The sequence below is a fragment of the Rhinolophus sinicus genome, linkage group LG10, assembly GCF_036562045.2.
Source record: "Rhinolophus sinicus isolate RSC01 linkage group LG10, ASM3656204v1, whole genome shotgun sequence".
NCBI classification, from domain to species: domain Eukaryota; kingdom Metazoa; phylum Chordata; class Mammalia; order Chiroptera; family Rhinolophidae; genus Rhinolophus; species Rhinolophus sinicus.
The window spans coordinates 64825102-64842261 of record NC_133759.1 but is presented as its reverse complement, the minus strand read 5'-3'; the positions used below and the strand labels follow the sequence as shown (position 1 = coordinate 64842261).

Here is a 17160-nt window from a genome sequence, read left to right as displayed (position 1 = left end):
CCCCAGAAAAAAATGGTAGCAATGTTGCATTAAAAAGCAGAATGTCTACAGCCCTGAGAACTGGAGAGACAGTTCCTAGCAGCAGACACACAGCGTGGCTTATCCCAGTGACAAGGGAGGAGCTATAGGAGTGATGCAGCTGTGGTCTGGCAGTCACCATTACTTGGAAGAGAACTAAGCCACAAACACATCAGCTGCCTCTCCCAGCCCACCCCGCCCCCTTCTTTCACAGCTGATTGCAGCAGGGGCACCCCAGGCTGCTGAGGCACACAGCTCAGCATCTCGCTGCAGGGACAGCACTGAGATTTCAGAGGCTCAGAACCCCATTGCCTACCACATCCTCCCATGGGGGTGGAGCACTGAGACCGAGGCAACCTCGCCACAGAGGAGAAGCACACCTCCCCAGGAAATCTCCCATCATGTGAGAAACCTGAACAGCGTAAGAGAAAATAAAATGCTTCAGCACGAGAAAACATAAAACACTCCAGTGCTACCTACTGGAAAGCAAAAGACCTCTGTATATTAAGGTGCACAATTCAGTCCTGTAGATGCCCAAGAAGACAAATAATCCATTAATTACCATAAATAACCAAGGTAACAAGGCAGCTCAGAAAGAAAATGAAAAATCTTCAGAAGATAAACTTAAAGACATGGAAACGTGACTTAAATGACAGAGAATTCAAGATTGCAGTTCTGAAAAAACTCAGAGATGCAAGAAGACTCATTTGGGCAGTTTAATGAACTCAAATCAAATCAACAAACAAAATGAATATTTACCAAAGAGATTAAAACTTTAAAAAGAAATAGAAATTCTGGAGTTGCAGAACTCAATAAAACAGATGAAGAATGAAATAGCCAGCTTAGGAAGTAGAACTGACCAGATGGAGGAAATAATTAATGATATCAAAGATGGAAATCTAGGAATGTCGCAGATGTAAGAAGAGAGAGAGACTTGAGGGTAAAAGAAATGAAAGAACTCTACAAGAACTATCTGACTTCATCAGAGAGAAGAATATAAGAGTGATGGGTATACCAGAAGGAGAGGAGAGGAAGACGGGAACAGAGAGTCTATTCAAATAGTTGACGAGAACTTCCCAAACTTAAGGAAAGAACTGAACTGCTGAATCCAAGAAGCAAACAGTACACCTAATTACCTCAATCCTAGCAGGCCTTCTCCAAGGTACATTGTATTGAAGCTGTCAAAAATTAATGACAAAAAATAAAATAAAAAATAAAAAAAAGAATTCTCAAGGAAGCCAGGGAAAAGAAGACAGTAACCTACAAAGGAAAGCCCGTTAGATTATTATCAGACTTTTCAGCAGAAACTCTACAAACCGGGAGGGAATGGCATCAAATATTCAAACTATTGAAAAAGAGAAATTACCAGCCAAGAATAATATATCCTGCAAAATTATCCTTTAGATATGAAGGAGGAATAAAGGCTTTTCCAGATATACAGAAGCTGAGGGAATTTTCTGCCACAGGCCTGTGTTACAGGAAATACTGAAGAAGGCTATTTGACCTGAAACAAAAAGACAAAAGTATACAAAACTATGAGCAAGATTACTAACAGATAGAAATAGGAAATGGCAACCCCTACACAGAACAGGGCACTATGCACTTAACATAAAGAGTAAAAGAGATAAAAACCAAAAAAAGAAAAAGAGAAGAAAACAGTTTGCTACTGCAACTAAGAAATGAACTCACAGCATAAATAGGGATAATTTGTGACAAAAATATAAAAGCAGAGAGGGTAAAGGTCTGAATTTGCCAAGGGGAATGGAAATAAGATGTGTGCTGAAGAAAAAGGCCTACTATACATATGAAACTTTCTTTCACATAAACTTAATGGTAACCACTCAAAAAAACAAACAAAAAAAATCTAGAACTGAGACACATAAAATAAGAGGAAACAGAGGGAAAAAATCGTAGAATACCACTAAACTAACATAACAGACAGAAACACAGACAAAAGCAACAATAGAGACACTGAGCTACCAAAAAAACAAAAGATAGAATGGCTTTAGGAAATCCTCATGTATCAGTAATCACCCTAAATATAAATGGACTGAACTCACCAATAAAAAGGCACAGAATAACAAATTGGATCAAAAAACAAAACCCAACCATATGCTGCCTTCAAGAGACATATCTCAGTCACAAGGACAAATATAGACTCAAAGTTAAAGGGTGGAAAACGATACTCCAAGCAAATGGCATCCAGAGAAAAGTGGGTGTAGCCATATTTATATCAGATGAAACAGACTTCAGGATAAAAAGGTAATAAGAGACAAAGATGGACATTTCATAATGATAAAGGGGACTATACAATGATAAAGTGGAAAATACAATAAGAAGACATAACACTTGTCAATATATATGCTCCCAATCAGGGTGCACCAAAATATACAAAGCAACTACTAACAGAACTAAAGGGATAAACTGACAAAAACACAATTATAGCAATAGACCTAAATATGCCATTGACAGTTATACATAGACCATCCAAACAGAAAATCAGTAAGGAAATATCAGCCTTAAATGACACGTTAGACCAAATGGACATAATTGATATTTACAGAGCATTTCATCCTAGAACACCAGACCATACATTCTTTTCTAGTGTACATGGAACATTCTCAAGGATAGACCATATATTGGGACACAAAAGTAACCTCAGAAAATTTAAGAAGATTGAAATCATACCAAGCATACTCTCCGACCACAATGCTTTGAAACTGGGAATCAACTGCGAAAAGAAAGCAGGAAAAACCACAAATACGTGGAGATTAAACAACATGCTATTAAAGAACAATTGGGTCAAGAAGAAATAATAAGAAAGATCAAGGGGTGGCCGGATGGCTCAGTTGGTTAGAGCGTGAGCTCTGAACAACAGGGTTGCTGGTTCAATTCCCTCATGGGCCAGTGAGCTGCGCCCTCCACAACAAGATTGAAGGCAGTGAGCTGCCACTGAGCTTCTGGAGGGGCGGCAGGACAGCTCAGTTGTTTAGAGCACGAGCTCTCAACAGCAAAGTTGCCGGTTCAATTCCCACAAGGGATGGTGGGCTGTGCCCCTTGCAACTAAAGATTGAAGAAATGGCGACTGGACTTGGAGCTGAGCTGCGCCCTCCACAGCTGGATTGAAGGACAACGACTTGGAACTGATGGGCCCCAGAGAAACACACTGTTCCCCAATATTCCCAAATAAAAAAAATTAAAAAAAGACTTCTTACTTAGTAAAAGCTGTTAAAAAAAAAAGGGGGAGAGAGAGATCAAAAGATACATAAAAACAAATGAGAATGAATATACATCATATCAAAATTATTGGGATACAGCAAAAGCAATATTAAGAGGGAAATTTATATCATTACAGGCCTATCTCAAGAAACAAGAAAAATGCCAAATAAACAACCTAACATTACATCTTAAAGAACTAGAAAAAGAAGAACAAGTGAAACCCAAAGTCAGGAAAAAGAAGGAAATAATAAAAATTAGAGCAGAATTAAATGAAATGAAGAACAAAAAAGGCAATAGAAAAAATTAATGTAACAAGAAGATGTGGTACATATATACACAATCGAATATTACTTGGCCATAAGAAAAGATGAAATACTGATATTTGTGACAACATGGATCAATCTTGAGATTATCATGCTAAACGAAATAAGTCAGAAAAAATCAAGAACCATATGACTTCACTTATATGTGGGATATAACACTGAAAGCAACAAACGAACAAGACAAAGAAACAAAAACTCATAGACACAGACAACAGTTTAGTAGTTACCAGAGGGTAAGGGGTGGGGGGATCGTAGAAGAGTATAAACGGCATCAAGCGGTGGTGGAAGGAGAACTGACTCTGGGTGGTGAACACACAATGTGATATGTAGATAATGTATTACAGAATTGTATACCTGAAACTTATGCAACTTTACTAACAATTGTCACCCCAATAAAATTAATAAATAAAAAATTAAAAAGTGACAATAAAAGATTTCAAAGAAAAACAGAAGTTTACGTAATTGTTAGCAAAATGTTTGCTCTTACTATTGAGAAGATTCAGTTTTCTGAAGTTATCAAGGACCTGATTAAGACAACATAAAACACAAAATTATTTTTATAAAACATAAAATCTTTTCTTTCTAGGCGGAAAACTTTTCACAATATCTTATCAGCATCAAACCAACAGTACAAGATAACTGTCGTTTTAACAGAATGAAACAGGATCAAACTCTTAATTCTGTATCAGCTTTCTTTTGATATTTAAGTTCACTTAATTAAATTTATTCCAATCTTATTCGGCTTAACCACACAAAAAATTTCCTTTCTCAAGATTCCTTTCTATAAACCTTGTACAACTTTCCTTGTCCAATTTACCTTGTCTGTTGTTCTCTTACCCATTCAGAAATAACTAACTTATTTTAGGGAAAACCATTTTCTTATAACATCCTCAAAATGCTTTTCCATACCTTATACCTTCTATTACTAAAAACATATTATGTCCTTGCATTCGAAGTTGTTTCCCTCATTATTCCTAATAGTTTCAGTTATATTTATTGGACTTTTTAACCCCTAAAAACCTCAATTTATAATGAAAATTATGTAATTGTGAACTATTACATCAGTACTTTTTAGTTTGGAAAATTTTATAATTTCAAGAAACAGGCTCTTTTACTGGCAAATATATTTCATAATTTTTAGAAAGACATGCTTCCTCAACAAAGCATAAAACATATTCGTTAACAGATCTGAATTTATCTTTTAGTTTCTTTGTAATAAGAAAATTAGGTCAATTTAGACTTAATAATAATTCATGTTTCAGTATTTTATCTTATTTGGAAATGATCTATGTATTCAATAATTTCCATCATTTAAGTTAACAAAAGTCTAAAGTTTCAAGTTATGAAAGATTTTGGAATACTGTTTTGAAGTGCATATACCATATAGTTATTGTCAAAAGTTTCACCCATAATCTTTTATTTCTATTTATATATATTTAATTTATTCTTTAACAATTATATTTAGATTACTCATGAAAACTCTATGAGACATCAGATAAAGTCAGTTATTATCCCAAGCTATGTTTCCTGCTGACAAATTTTGTAATAGATAATGTGAACTTATTTTTGTAAACCCAGGTAAAATAAAAATATTATGTTTAATATTGATAACTGTAAAGGCGTGTCTTTTAACCAAACCAAACTTAAACCAGTTTTAATATCAAATATTTTCCCAGATCATGTGATCCTGAAAAGCATTTGGATTACTTTCTATTATTATTTTTTTGAGACTTTTTAAGTGCTTATTTGTTTACGCCAATTAAATAAAGCTCTTTTAGAAATTAGCATTACCATCCAGAGGTAGAAAATACCATGTTATATGTAAAACATACGGACCAACAAACACAGAGTTACTAATATTTATAGAGAAGACTTAAGATTTTTTTCACTTGCCTAATTTCCAAGAATCATTTGCATCTTAAGGAATGGCTCTTAGGTCCTAGAGAAGATGGGGGTAGAAAAATCTACTTCAGAAAGGCACAGAGAAAGTATCCAAGTTACAAGCTTCAGAAAATCTTTTCCTATCAGCCCCTGATAGAAGCCCATAGCTTCTGTTTTACATTATGTCTCCAGGCATCTTACTGATTCCCGTTTGGTGTGTCTAATTAATATTGCTGAAGGCCTTCTGCTTTACAATACTAGGTACTGGAAATGCTCCCCAATCAGATAAAAATTCCATCTCCATGATACAATCAGGTAGAAGACACAATCACTTCACTTAAAGCCAATTCAAATATACTATTTTTCCTAGGAACTTTTACCTTAATTTCATCAACTCTTTATGTTGCCTATCTAGAGTCTTCAAAAAGGCTTAATAAACAAGTTTCAGTTTGACAATGCGGGTGGGAAAAGTGTTCCTAAGCTACAATTACTATTCATGTCCACAAAACATTCAGGTAAAGCTAATATAGCTTCTTTACATAAGTCCTCTTTAAACACTATAATTTTTGTCGATGAAAAAGCATCCAGCCTAAGAAAAAGCTTGTAAGAGTTTATTTGAGCCAAAGTGACAATTGCCAGGAAGCAAAATCTCAACGGATTGAGAAAGTGCTCTGCAAAATGGCGGTTTGCAGCTTATTTTATACATTAGAATCCAAGGAGGAGTGTTACATGAAATTCACTGGTAGTAGATTAAGGGGGTGGGAGAAAGCAAAGTGGGAAAATCTCTGGGATTAGATAAAGGTAAATTGGAGAGACAGGTGTTTCTTTCACATAGGTGGGTACAGGATAATTAATAGTTGACTTTTTACAGCACATATAGAGATGGTAATCGTGGGACAAGAATAACAATGTGGGGTTATGTAGTTTCCTGCTCTGGTTGAGAAAAAAGGGATTACTGACATTCCAAGGGCAGGTTATCCTAGATGCAAAAAGACAATAGACATGCTCACTTAAGGTAAAGATTGACCTTTGTCAAGGAAGCTTCAGGCTAAAGATGTGACTTCCCGCTGGCCCAACTTAGTTAGGAATTTTTATGTTCATGCCATCCTATGTGGTTATTTTCAGTCTCCTGAGCTTGTCAGGTTTAACCTGTGCCCCCTTTTCCGTCTACATGTTCATAATCTTAACCATTACATTTTTACATTCTGCCAATCTCACTGTCATCTGAATCAGGGCTTCACCAGTAGGCTTTGGTACCACAGTTCATGCAGGCCCTGTACCAAGGAGTAACTTGATTAGCTGGCCTGACTGCTGCCCCAAGCAATTGCTGGTCACGCTTCTCATTGTAACCTGTGCTTCCAGGGATTTTTCCAAACTGGGATAAACAGAGTAGACTTATTTAGGGCCCTTTAGTGTTGAAGACCAGCCGGGTTCCTTTGGCCTGCGCAGCCTTTGCTAGTGTTGTATTAAAACCTTTGTCTTAACCCCATAAATATCTGTTTTATTTGTTCCATTATTAATTACCATCTAAAGATTTCCACCTTCCTGGGACAAGTCCTGTGACTTTCCCCATACAGTTTCCTCTTTGTTTTGCCCCATCGGTATTTTTCACTTCATTTCTCAATAACCATCTATAAATTTCCAACTTGTTGGGAAGCAGCATTTGATGCTCCCTTTGATTTTTCCCAATTCTCTTGTTAATTAACCTAATACCTTTATTAGTATCTATGAGACCTATGAAGGGAATCTGAGACAGCAAATTCAGTAAGGCTTCCCTAATTATTTTTGTTTGTAAGGCTAGTCGTTATATTTCCTGTATCCACTTTTAAAATTTGGTCTATAGATACCAATAAAACAGCTGTTTACAGAGAGCTCTCTAAAATATTTCCAATTTAAAAGTTTTTCTAATTCAAAGAAGCCATCATCAGGCCAGTGATGGTAGGATCTATTAATCTCAATAGTAACTCAAACCAATAACGCATTTTCTGGAAAGAGATAACTTGCCAGGCTTAGAGTAAATTTTTACTATAGACGCTACAGGTGTCCCTGCAGTGGGCACAGACAGTGCAGCCCTCGTGAGCTAAAACTTCACTCCCCAAAACAGACAAAGCAAAGACCTTTGTTGCATAGGCGGTTAGGATGGCATAGTGGGTCCCATGTTTCTGGTCTCTGATAAAAATGTGAGATGCCTCCAGCCACAAACCTGCTAATTTGTGGCACTGGGCAGGTGCTACTGGAATGGGATTTTTCCAGCACTCGCAAGTGACAAAGGCTGAGATTTCAAAGACCCTTTGTGGGCTGAGGTCTCTCACGACAAATTCCCTAAGAGCTGGCACAGTCAGACAAAAAAGATGCTTGGAACCCCAATCTGTTCAATTGGCCACCAGATGCACCCCAGTAAGGGCACTGTCCAGATGTTGGAGACCAGAGAAAAGATGTTTGCTGGTCACAAGCCAAGCTCTTAGGACACAGACAAGAGACATAGACAAAAAACAACAACGACAATCTCTGAGAGGAAAGATCAATAGAAAAAGAAAGACCCAGTGGTTGCTAGGCCCAAGAAGCTAGCTTCAGAAATACGTATTTTCTCCTGCCAATCAAAATTAGGAAGAGAGGAAAAGGATTCTCACCACTTGTAACTTTGGGAGGTTGACAGGTAAGAATGCTTATCTCCTGCCAGCTATAAGTCAGACTTCCATGATCTCTCAGTTGCAGCTGCCTCTGGGAGCTAGCAGTATTCCAGCCAGAGAGCTCTGTCTGGCTCACCAGAACTGTGGGGCAGAAAAATAATGTTCCTCCCACCTTTCTAACTTCTGACTGGACTAAGAAAATTAACATGAGGCAGACTAACAGGAGAAAATGACCTAACATTATGTATGTACATACGGGGTTTCCAAAAGAATACGAGACTCGAGGACTCATGGGACAGTTGAGGCTTGTGTGCCGTTGTGGACTAAGGAGAGGGAGCAGGGGTCTGGGACTTCAAAGAGAAAGTAGGCAGTTCAGGAAGACGAGAATGAGCAAACGTGTAAACAAACTCATGCGGGGCCACCCAGAAACAATGGGACACAGAGGGGAATGGAACACATACACTTGCTTGGATGCTCCCTGTCGGCCACACTTAATTCATGTGTGCTGAGTGAATATGCTAAGGTTGCCTTCCTGAGGCAGGTTCTGGTACCTGATTCCTTCAGGCAGGGAGGGCGGAGGGGCAAAGGCTCCTTCTGAGTCTTTTGTCTCTTAAAAATAACCATCTTGAATAATCAGTATCCCGAAAGGCATATTTTGGGGTGAGAAACCCCAGGCCCCCTCAGCCTCCCCTAGGGATTATGGTGTTTGAGAACCTCCTGTTACTGCAGATCTGTTTTCAGCTACTCCCCATGTTGGCACTGCTTTAGTACAAGGGATCCAAGACATAATAAATCTGCTAGCAGGTAGGTTTTGCCCTCAGTTTTATCTTACAGTTTATTGTTGCTGCTCTTGCAATTAATTCAGCTTTAATTTTTACATAAGACAGGCTCAAACAACAAGTAAGGATTATCGTTCAACATAGATAAAATGTCATTCCACCAATGCTACTCCATTCATGATGCCCTGGGCTTCATTGCTCTAATTGTTCTGTTACTTGTGCAGGTGTCTTCAGACCCACTAGGAGACACAGACAGTCACCCTCCACTTACCTCCCCACACAGAATGAGATCTCTCCTTTGGGTAGTAGTGCTATGCATGGAATTCAGAACAGAGTGATTCAATGGCCCAGTCCAAACAAACTGGGAAGGGTTTTCTTCTTTGTAAACTTACTCCTCATCCTAAGCCTGATGGTCATACAAAACAGTGGGCAGGTTGGTCTCTGTGCCTCGATTTTCTCATTAATAAAAAAAGGATAATTGTACCTCCTAATGAGGGTATCAGTAGGATAAATTACATAAACATGTAAAAGTTCATAGCCCACAACCTGGCACTATTCTTGCTATTACTATTACTGTGTTACTGTTACTCTTGTTTTTATATAACCTGTTTCTGTCTACCACTGTGTGTGTCTTCTTTAGTTCTGGCTGCTAACAGAATGCCATAGACTAGGTGGCTTAAACTACAAACATTGATTCCTTCCAGTTGCAGAGGCTGGGAGTCCAAGATGAGGTGCTAACATGATCAGAGTCTGGTGAGAGCCCTGGTCCTGGTTTATAGGCAGCGAACCATCTCCTCGGTGTAATCTCACATGGTGGGCACAGATGGGCTAGCTCTGTCCCTCTTACAGGGGTACCAGTGCCATCATGGAGGTGCCACCCTTAAGATCTAATTACCTCCCAGAGGCCCCACCTCCTAATACTACGCCATTGGGGGTTAGGGTTTCACCATATGAATTTGAGGAGAATACAGTAGCCATAAGACCCTGTATCTTGGGCAACTGAGCTGTTCCCTGTTACTTCTAGGAGGGAAGAGGAAAGGGACAGAGCACCTAATTCGACTCCTCGTTGTGTCTTCCATGAGACCTGACCCGCAGTCCAAAGCATAACAGACTCCTTCCAGGCTTAGATGGAAGACACAGTCTGCATTATAGGAAGCATGTCTGCATTATGTACCAGTGCACGTACAGCACTACAGGCTTTGTTCGATGCCATCTACCTGTCAGAAGAATCATTAGCAAGATCCTTACTAATTAGCAAGATCCCAGTTTGATGTGGAGATACGCTGCTAGGAATGTTTGCTTAATAACCACTGCACCCTGGAGCACAGAATTTGGTCCGACTTCAGCGGGCACATTCCTTAACATTAGGGTACATTTTCTAGCAGAAAATTAGAACACCAAGAAAAATGTATTTTGAATGGATAGGACTTAATGAGAATCTGATTTTTTTTCTTTACTTCATTAATTTATAATCTAGTTGCATAGTGAAAATCAAAACTGGGTATATTAAACTAAATGTTTTTCTTTTAAAGATATTCTGGAGTGTGTACAATAATATCCCTCCTGTCACTAGCCTGCCTTTGAGATGTAGTTACCATTTAATGAGAGGAGAGAGGCGACCACTCTGGTAAGTGTCTCACCTTAATTTGAGGTTAAGGTGGGAGGGAAATGATGGTAAACCTCATCAAATACTTACTTCGTGTTGACTTGGAATGCCACAGCACTTTTCTCCAGGTGATGCTGGATAGTGATTATAGCTATTACTTAATTATGGAATAAGCCCTTCACCTTGGGCTCAGGATCATGAGAAGGTTCTCAATGCCCCTCTGCCAAGCGCCCGAAGTGTCTCCACCAAGAGGTCCTCAGCAGTGCTCTCTACAGGGTGTTGCATCAGTTGTTCAGTAATGACCCCGGCAGGGGAGTGAAAAAGCTTGCAGGCCGGTGGGAACTCAGGGGGACAGATGTGGTATCCACATCTACTGATGGTTGAACAACGACCATAGCACCTCAGACCGTCTCTGGATGGACCCCTTAGCGTGGAGTTGACCATGGCTCAGGGCCCAAGGGAAGGTATCCTCCTTCAGTAGCTGGTTGTAGCGATGAAGGTGGTTTGCCTAGGCTGGAGTCCCAGTTAGTAATAAATCCGTATTATGTCCCTCAACTGTTCTAAGTTATGTATTCATTAATAAAATGAAAATGTACCTCAACTCCTTTGGTAGAAAATGACAAGAACCTAACATGAGAAAGAAAATTAGATTTTTGGCCCTTATAACGGAGAAGTCCACTGGGCAGGGCTGATTTTTGGCAGAACTGGGTGCTCAAATGTTATGAGGAACCTGATGCTGTTCATTGATTTACTCTGCTTTCCTCTGCATTGGTTTAATTTCCAGCCTGTCCCATTTGTGGTGGCAAAATAGCTCATAACAGCTTGTGTTACACCCTACAAGGATGTCAGCATCAGCACTCACTAGCCCCAGTAGAATGGCATAGCTGGCTCTCATTGGCTCTCGTGGGTCACCCCTTCCATCTGTAGCTAGTCACAAATGCTAGAAGAGGCAGTGTTCTCTTGGCAAACGTGGGTCACAAGTCCACCTTTGAAGCTAGGGTGTGGAATCATCCCTCTCTCAACGGGTCTGACATAAGAGTAGGGTACAGGTAGCTCTGTAAAGCGAAATTGGGATGCCCTTAGCAGAAGAGGAAGCAGATGCTAAACAGGGAAACACAGCAAATTCTCACCACAGGGCTGGGTCTCCTAATAGACCCACAACACAAGGTTGGTACGAGAATCATACAAGGTGATGCCATGATTGTGATACTGAAATGTAAAGGCCTTTACACGAGCATTTATATTAATCTGTCCATCCCCAGATGATCTCGGGAACCTCTCCTCACCACCTCCTTGAGGAAGAGAACCTAGTGTCCCATCACCTCCCCTGCCCTCCTGGTCACTGAATTCCATTTTCTTCCCTCCCAACCCCCTTCAGCTTCTATTTCTAGTCAAAGGACCAGGAGAGAGTTTATTGAAGAATACTGGGGGTTTTTTTTTGTTTTCAATGTCATCTGTTGTTAAAGTAAATGTATGTAGAACCACTTAATCCTTGAGTGTAACTTTAGATGTTGGTCTTTGATCCAGGGAAGAGGACAGTAATGCAAAGGGTGGCGTATGGAAGATGAAAGTGCCCAAGGAGAGCACGGTAGGTTCGTCCTGTTCTTTCCTAGACCTGGCTACGCTTGCAAGTGTCGACTGCAACGATGAGCATTAATTTTGTGCTTTTCAGATGGTCTGCCTGGTGGTGTCAGAACAGAACTGGGGGTGAGAAATTCAGTTCTGACTTGGGTGATTTTTTCTGACTTACGCTCTCCCTTTGAAATTATGTTATTGTGCTTCTCTATAGAAGTGGTGGAATGGTTTTACTGTGTTCTGTAGTCTGAAGAGCTAGATGCCTGTAACCTTTACAGAAAGCTCCTTATCTCTATGGGGATCCTTTCCTCAGCAAGTCCTAATGAACATGTAGAAGTTCGTTTACATAGCGAGAAGCAGGGCTCTTCCCACCAAAGGCTCATCCCTCCTCCAATGGGGGCTAAGTGGTTCTGAGAATAACCATGGTACAGAGAGGGGATGCTGGGGTGGCCTCGCATCTCACCATCCTTTGGGATTTCACGTGAGGCTATGCCAGCCTCGCTCTGGCGCTGATGAGAACCTAGTTGGAAGGATGGCCTCGTGGGATCCTGGTTTGCAGTGGCCAAAACTCAGAATCCTGGGTTCCCAGGGATGGGCTCTGATTCATCATGCTGACTGAAGATGAATGTTCAAATCTGTTCCTAAGCCCTGGGAAACCAAAAGTCTTCTTTGAAAATAGATGAAAGGGCAAATGCTACCCATTCTCACCTTTTCATGGTTTCTTTCATGTGGATAAGCTCAAAGCATTGAAAAGTCTCCAGAGACCCATAGGCTTGAGCTGGAGTCATTTCCCTATAAGCACATACCTGAAGATATTGCCAGATTTATTTCTTAAAGACACAAGTATCAGTCAAGATGTGTACCTCCAACGTTGTCCTATTTTTTGGCATACATAATAAAAAATGTGAGAGGAGCAAATAACAGATCATGTAAGTAAGGCTTATGAATCCGCTCTGTCCCCCTTAAAAAGGAGAGAAAGCAGAGAATATAAGAGAAGAGAATGTAAGTTTTTTTTTTTCAATTTCAGTAAGAACAAGTTTTCCTTTCATGTTATTTTCTAACACTAGACTTTGAATTCTAGTAGAAACATTCATGATGCCAACTTTCAGTGAAGACGGGCTGAAAGGCACATTTTTCCTGTCTGTTGTTAACCCACTTGCCCACATTCAGTCACAGAGAAGAACTCCTCATGTCTGTACATGTGTCCTCTTCTGAAACAGTTCGGCGCATGCTTAATTGTCAACGAGTGGGAGTCTGGTAGGCCAGCCTCGTCTGAATTCAGAACACTTCCTCTCACTCCCTCACTTTCTCTCTCCAAACAGTGTAAGAGACTGAAATTGGGACAGACAAAAAATGGAAGGGATGATTTCGAGATAGGAGACAAGTAGACCAGAAGGGAGGGGCCAGGAAAGAGAAAAGAAGATCCTCCTTGAGAGGGAGAGGTCACAATGGTTAAAACTGCTGTTGTCTTGGTGAAAAACTCAGCTATGCTGCTTTCAGCTCCTTAGGACGTAATACTAAACACTATTAGCACCGTGGATTTGTACAGAGCCCTGGCACATGGCTATTTGTGGGATGGTTGAGTCCTGCGATGGCGATCACAGTGCTCAGTCCTTTGAATGCACTTAGTGACTGATTTCATGGTCACAGCCCTGGGAGGTCAGCCCTGTTACCGTTCCCTGCTCACCTATGGAAACTGATGCTCAGAGAGGTTGATAACCTTCAGTGTTCTTTACTGTGTAACTTTTGGAGTACCTTATAAACTACAAGAAAAACAAAGGAAAGGGTTTTGAAGAGAAGGCTTTTACTAATTGTGCTCAAATGTAACCAGCTGATACATTATAAATCCAAGAGTGGTAAAGAAATCAGAAAATTATAAGTCATTTGAAAGCATTTTTCCCCATTCCTTGAACTTCGTCAGGTTTCCACTAGAGATTAGCTTTGTGTTTCTGGACACAAGATGTGTGACTTTGGATCACTTGTACCTTATGTGGAAAGTTATTTGTCAAACAGTGCGATACCTGCCCCTATTGTGAATGTTCACAGCTGTAATGTGGAGAAGTCTGTGGGCGCCACGTGTGGGCATGGGGAGTATGTGTGGAGTTGCAGAAAATATGACTTGTTTAGTTCTGGAGATAATTGTCTAAAAATATATATGTGTGTTGTTTTCTCTTTTTTTTTTCTTTTTCTTTCTTCTTTTTTTTTTTTTGGTTTCTGTTTTTTGTTTTTTATTCTTTTCCCATCCCAGTCCACAGTTTGGAAAGAGTTGTTGTTAGCGACTATCGGGGAGCAGTTCACAGATTGTGCTGCTGCAGGTAAAGAAGCCACAGCTCCAGCCATCTGCTCACGTGTGCTCGGCATGTGCTTATTCCTTGCAGAAGTCTGTTTTTGTGTGTTTGACTTTTCACATGTTTTGAAGTTGTCTATTTTGTAACTGTGAAGGTACTTAGGTTTTTTTTACGTGCGTGATTGTGGCATTTAAGTGTTATATGTGTATATTATATGTATATACGTCTGTGTATATGCATATGTATTTTTCCCTCATAATTCATCTTATTAGTATCTGTGACCATCTGTCCAAAATAAATACGCAGAAGAAAAGAAAACTTGGTATTAATTGGGCTCTTAACAGAACTGTGGTTGGTTTCCTAGTCCAGTTCTTCCAGAAGGGAAAAGTGCCTTTGGTGTCTAGTGAAGTTTGTAGTTAGGAAGACACAACTCTTTCTGTCCCTCTCAATCCTTTTCTCCTTTCTCCTGTCCCTTTCTGAGTCTGCTGCTCAAAAAGAGTGATAAAGGTAGGCAGGGTACACCCAGCACTGTAACCCGACCCCCCTAAGTGAGGCTAAAATATAAGGTCTTCAGGACTTTGGAGACCACTTTCAAATATTTAGTCAATTTCTGAGAGCCCCTTTGAGTGCATTTTTATTTTGTTTTGTTTTTTGTTTTTGTTTTTGTTTTATCATGAAATCACTCAAAGAGGGAAATTAAATTGCTTGTTTAAAGTTTTATTTTTCTTGGGTAGTTCTTTCTGGATGCTTCTGAGGTAACATTAGACAACATTTTTCCTGTTCAGCTTCCAGTTAATATTTGTTTTTAATAACTTGGTATTGACTAATTTGCCCTCAGACATCTTGGATGGTCTATCTTTAGAAGCCCTTGTAAGCCTAGCCCGTGTGATGGCAACTTTCAGATTCATCTCACTAGTGGTTTCAATAATTCTGCTGTTGTTTGGGTTTCTTCTTACACCACTTTTTTATTTACTTAAGACAAAACTGGGGTTAAGATGAAATTGTTTTAAAAGCACAGATTCCTTCTGTTTTAATAGGGAGTGGTTAGCAACTTCACAATATGTGGCCAAAAATACGTCCTATGTATAATTATAAATACAGAAATCCCTGGGAGAGGAAGTTTTCTGTATGAATTATTCCTGTTTCCAGAACCAGGGAAAATTATCTAAGTAATAATAAATAGCCAGGATTAAGTAAAGAAGATCCTTTGTTCTGTGGTTGACTAAGGAGACAAGAACACCACCATTAACCATTAGCTCTTCCATTAACCTGGCTCTGCCACTTGAAGCAAGTCAGCTAATCTTTCTGGGCTTCACTTCCTCTATCTTTAAACAGTGGCTCCTCCTAGCTCTAATGTCATATGCTGCCAGCACCCTAAAATAATCAGGCTTTTTTCGGTTGACTCTGCTTATGAATATTACGTTTGCAGGTGGATCTGCCTGTACATATGAGTGGCAGCCTTTTTACTACGCCATTTCTAAAAGTGCTATGCTAGTATAGTAGGCTATGCCAAGTTACCAAAAGCCAAGCCAAACTGCAATGTGGACAATTGGTCATACTCAGCATCCATCAGTTATAGCACCCTCTGACCAAAAGCATAGAGGTGGACAACACTGAAAGACTGGGAAGGCCAAGATTTTCCTAAAAGTCTCATCTAGTGACTTCATGGCCATTCTTGAAAGTAGTAAACTGAAAACCTTCCCTCTTCACTTGATGACTTAATGTGTACATAAAAGTTAACATTGAACTCTAACAAGTATATTTTGAAGGTGTAAATTAAAAAATGAGAAACCTGTACATAAAATAAATTTTTTTGATGGAATAATAAGTTCCTGTCAGATAGCCATGATCAGATACTATTTTTTGTGGAATTTTTTTGTTTAATTGTGACATATATACAAAAAAGTACACAAGCTGTAATATGTATACATTGATAGATATTCACAAAGGAAACAGATCCCTGTAACCAGCATCCAGATCAAGGGGCAGCACATGACCCACCGCCCTCCCGGAATCCTGCCTCGTCCCCCCCACCCCAAGGTGGCCGCCAGTTGACTTCCAACACCATAGGACTGATTTTGCCAGTTTCAAACATTTATGTAAATGGAATCATTTAGTGCCAAATCATACTCATTCAGCCATGATCAAATTCATTTAAAAAGAAAAGGGACAGAGGGAGGGAGAGAAGGAAAGGAAGGAGGAAAGAAAGGAATTATTTTACTGCAGAGGAATTCCCTTAGTAAATAGGATGTGCTTACCTAAATTGTATATAAATATTAGAATGTTTCAACGTCCAGAAGACAGTTGGAAGAACTGATGACAGAAATATTTAGATTTACAGATTTACAGCAAATTAGGCAAAGCATAGTCATTAAAGCAACATTTCCTAATTTTGATGCTTACCTTTCTCGTTCTACTTACTGATGCTGAGTACACACAACAGAGCTCACCCCACATCTTTAATATGTACTGACCATGTAAACCAGGAGTCCAAAGTCTACTCCTGTCACTTGGCTGCAAATCAGTGTCCACAGAGCACATATGCTGCCTGGGAGCCTGTGCTAGTAAACAAACCTTACGTATCCAACCACTATTCCCGAGGATCTACAAGGATTGTCTGGATCACAAATCCAAATTTAGTTAAAAAAAGAAAGATCTACATGAATTCGTGTGGGTAAATGCTTTAATGGGTATTCCCTGAAGTGCTGTCAGAGCAGAGCCACACTGGGAAGGTATTCATATTTACTCTTCCTTTATCCACAGTGCTAACAGATGGTCCTTGGGTCCATAGACCACAGTTTAAAGCCCAGTTGCAGAAGGTGGAGGCTACAGAGAAATACT

At 39.7% G+C, this 17160-nt stretch overlaps 1 protein-coding gene across 7 annotated transcripts in view; it reads left to right on the top strand.

Annotated features, from left to right (window-relative positions):
• EIF4E3 (eukaryotic translation initiation factor 4E family member 3) overlaps positions 1 to 17160 on the top strand; it is a 109592-nt gene that overhangs the window by 70364 nt on the left and 22068 nt on the right. For all 7 annotated transcript variants that reach the window (XM_074313288.1, XM_074313293.1, XM_074313294.1 and 4 more), the window contains 3 exons: positions 10383 to 10477; positions 11984 to 12044; positions 14280 to 14346. In XM_074313288.1, coding sequence (XP_074169389.1) covers positions 10383 to 10477; positions 11984 to 12044; positions 14280 to 14346 — 223 coding nt within the window. The remainder of the gene's footprint in view (positions 1 to 10382; positions 10478 to 11983; positions 12045 to 14279; positions 14347 to 17160) is intronic.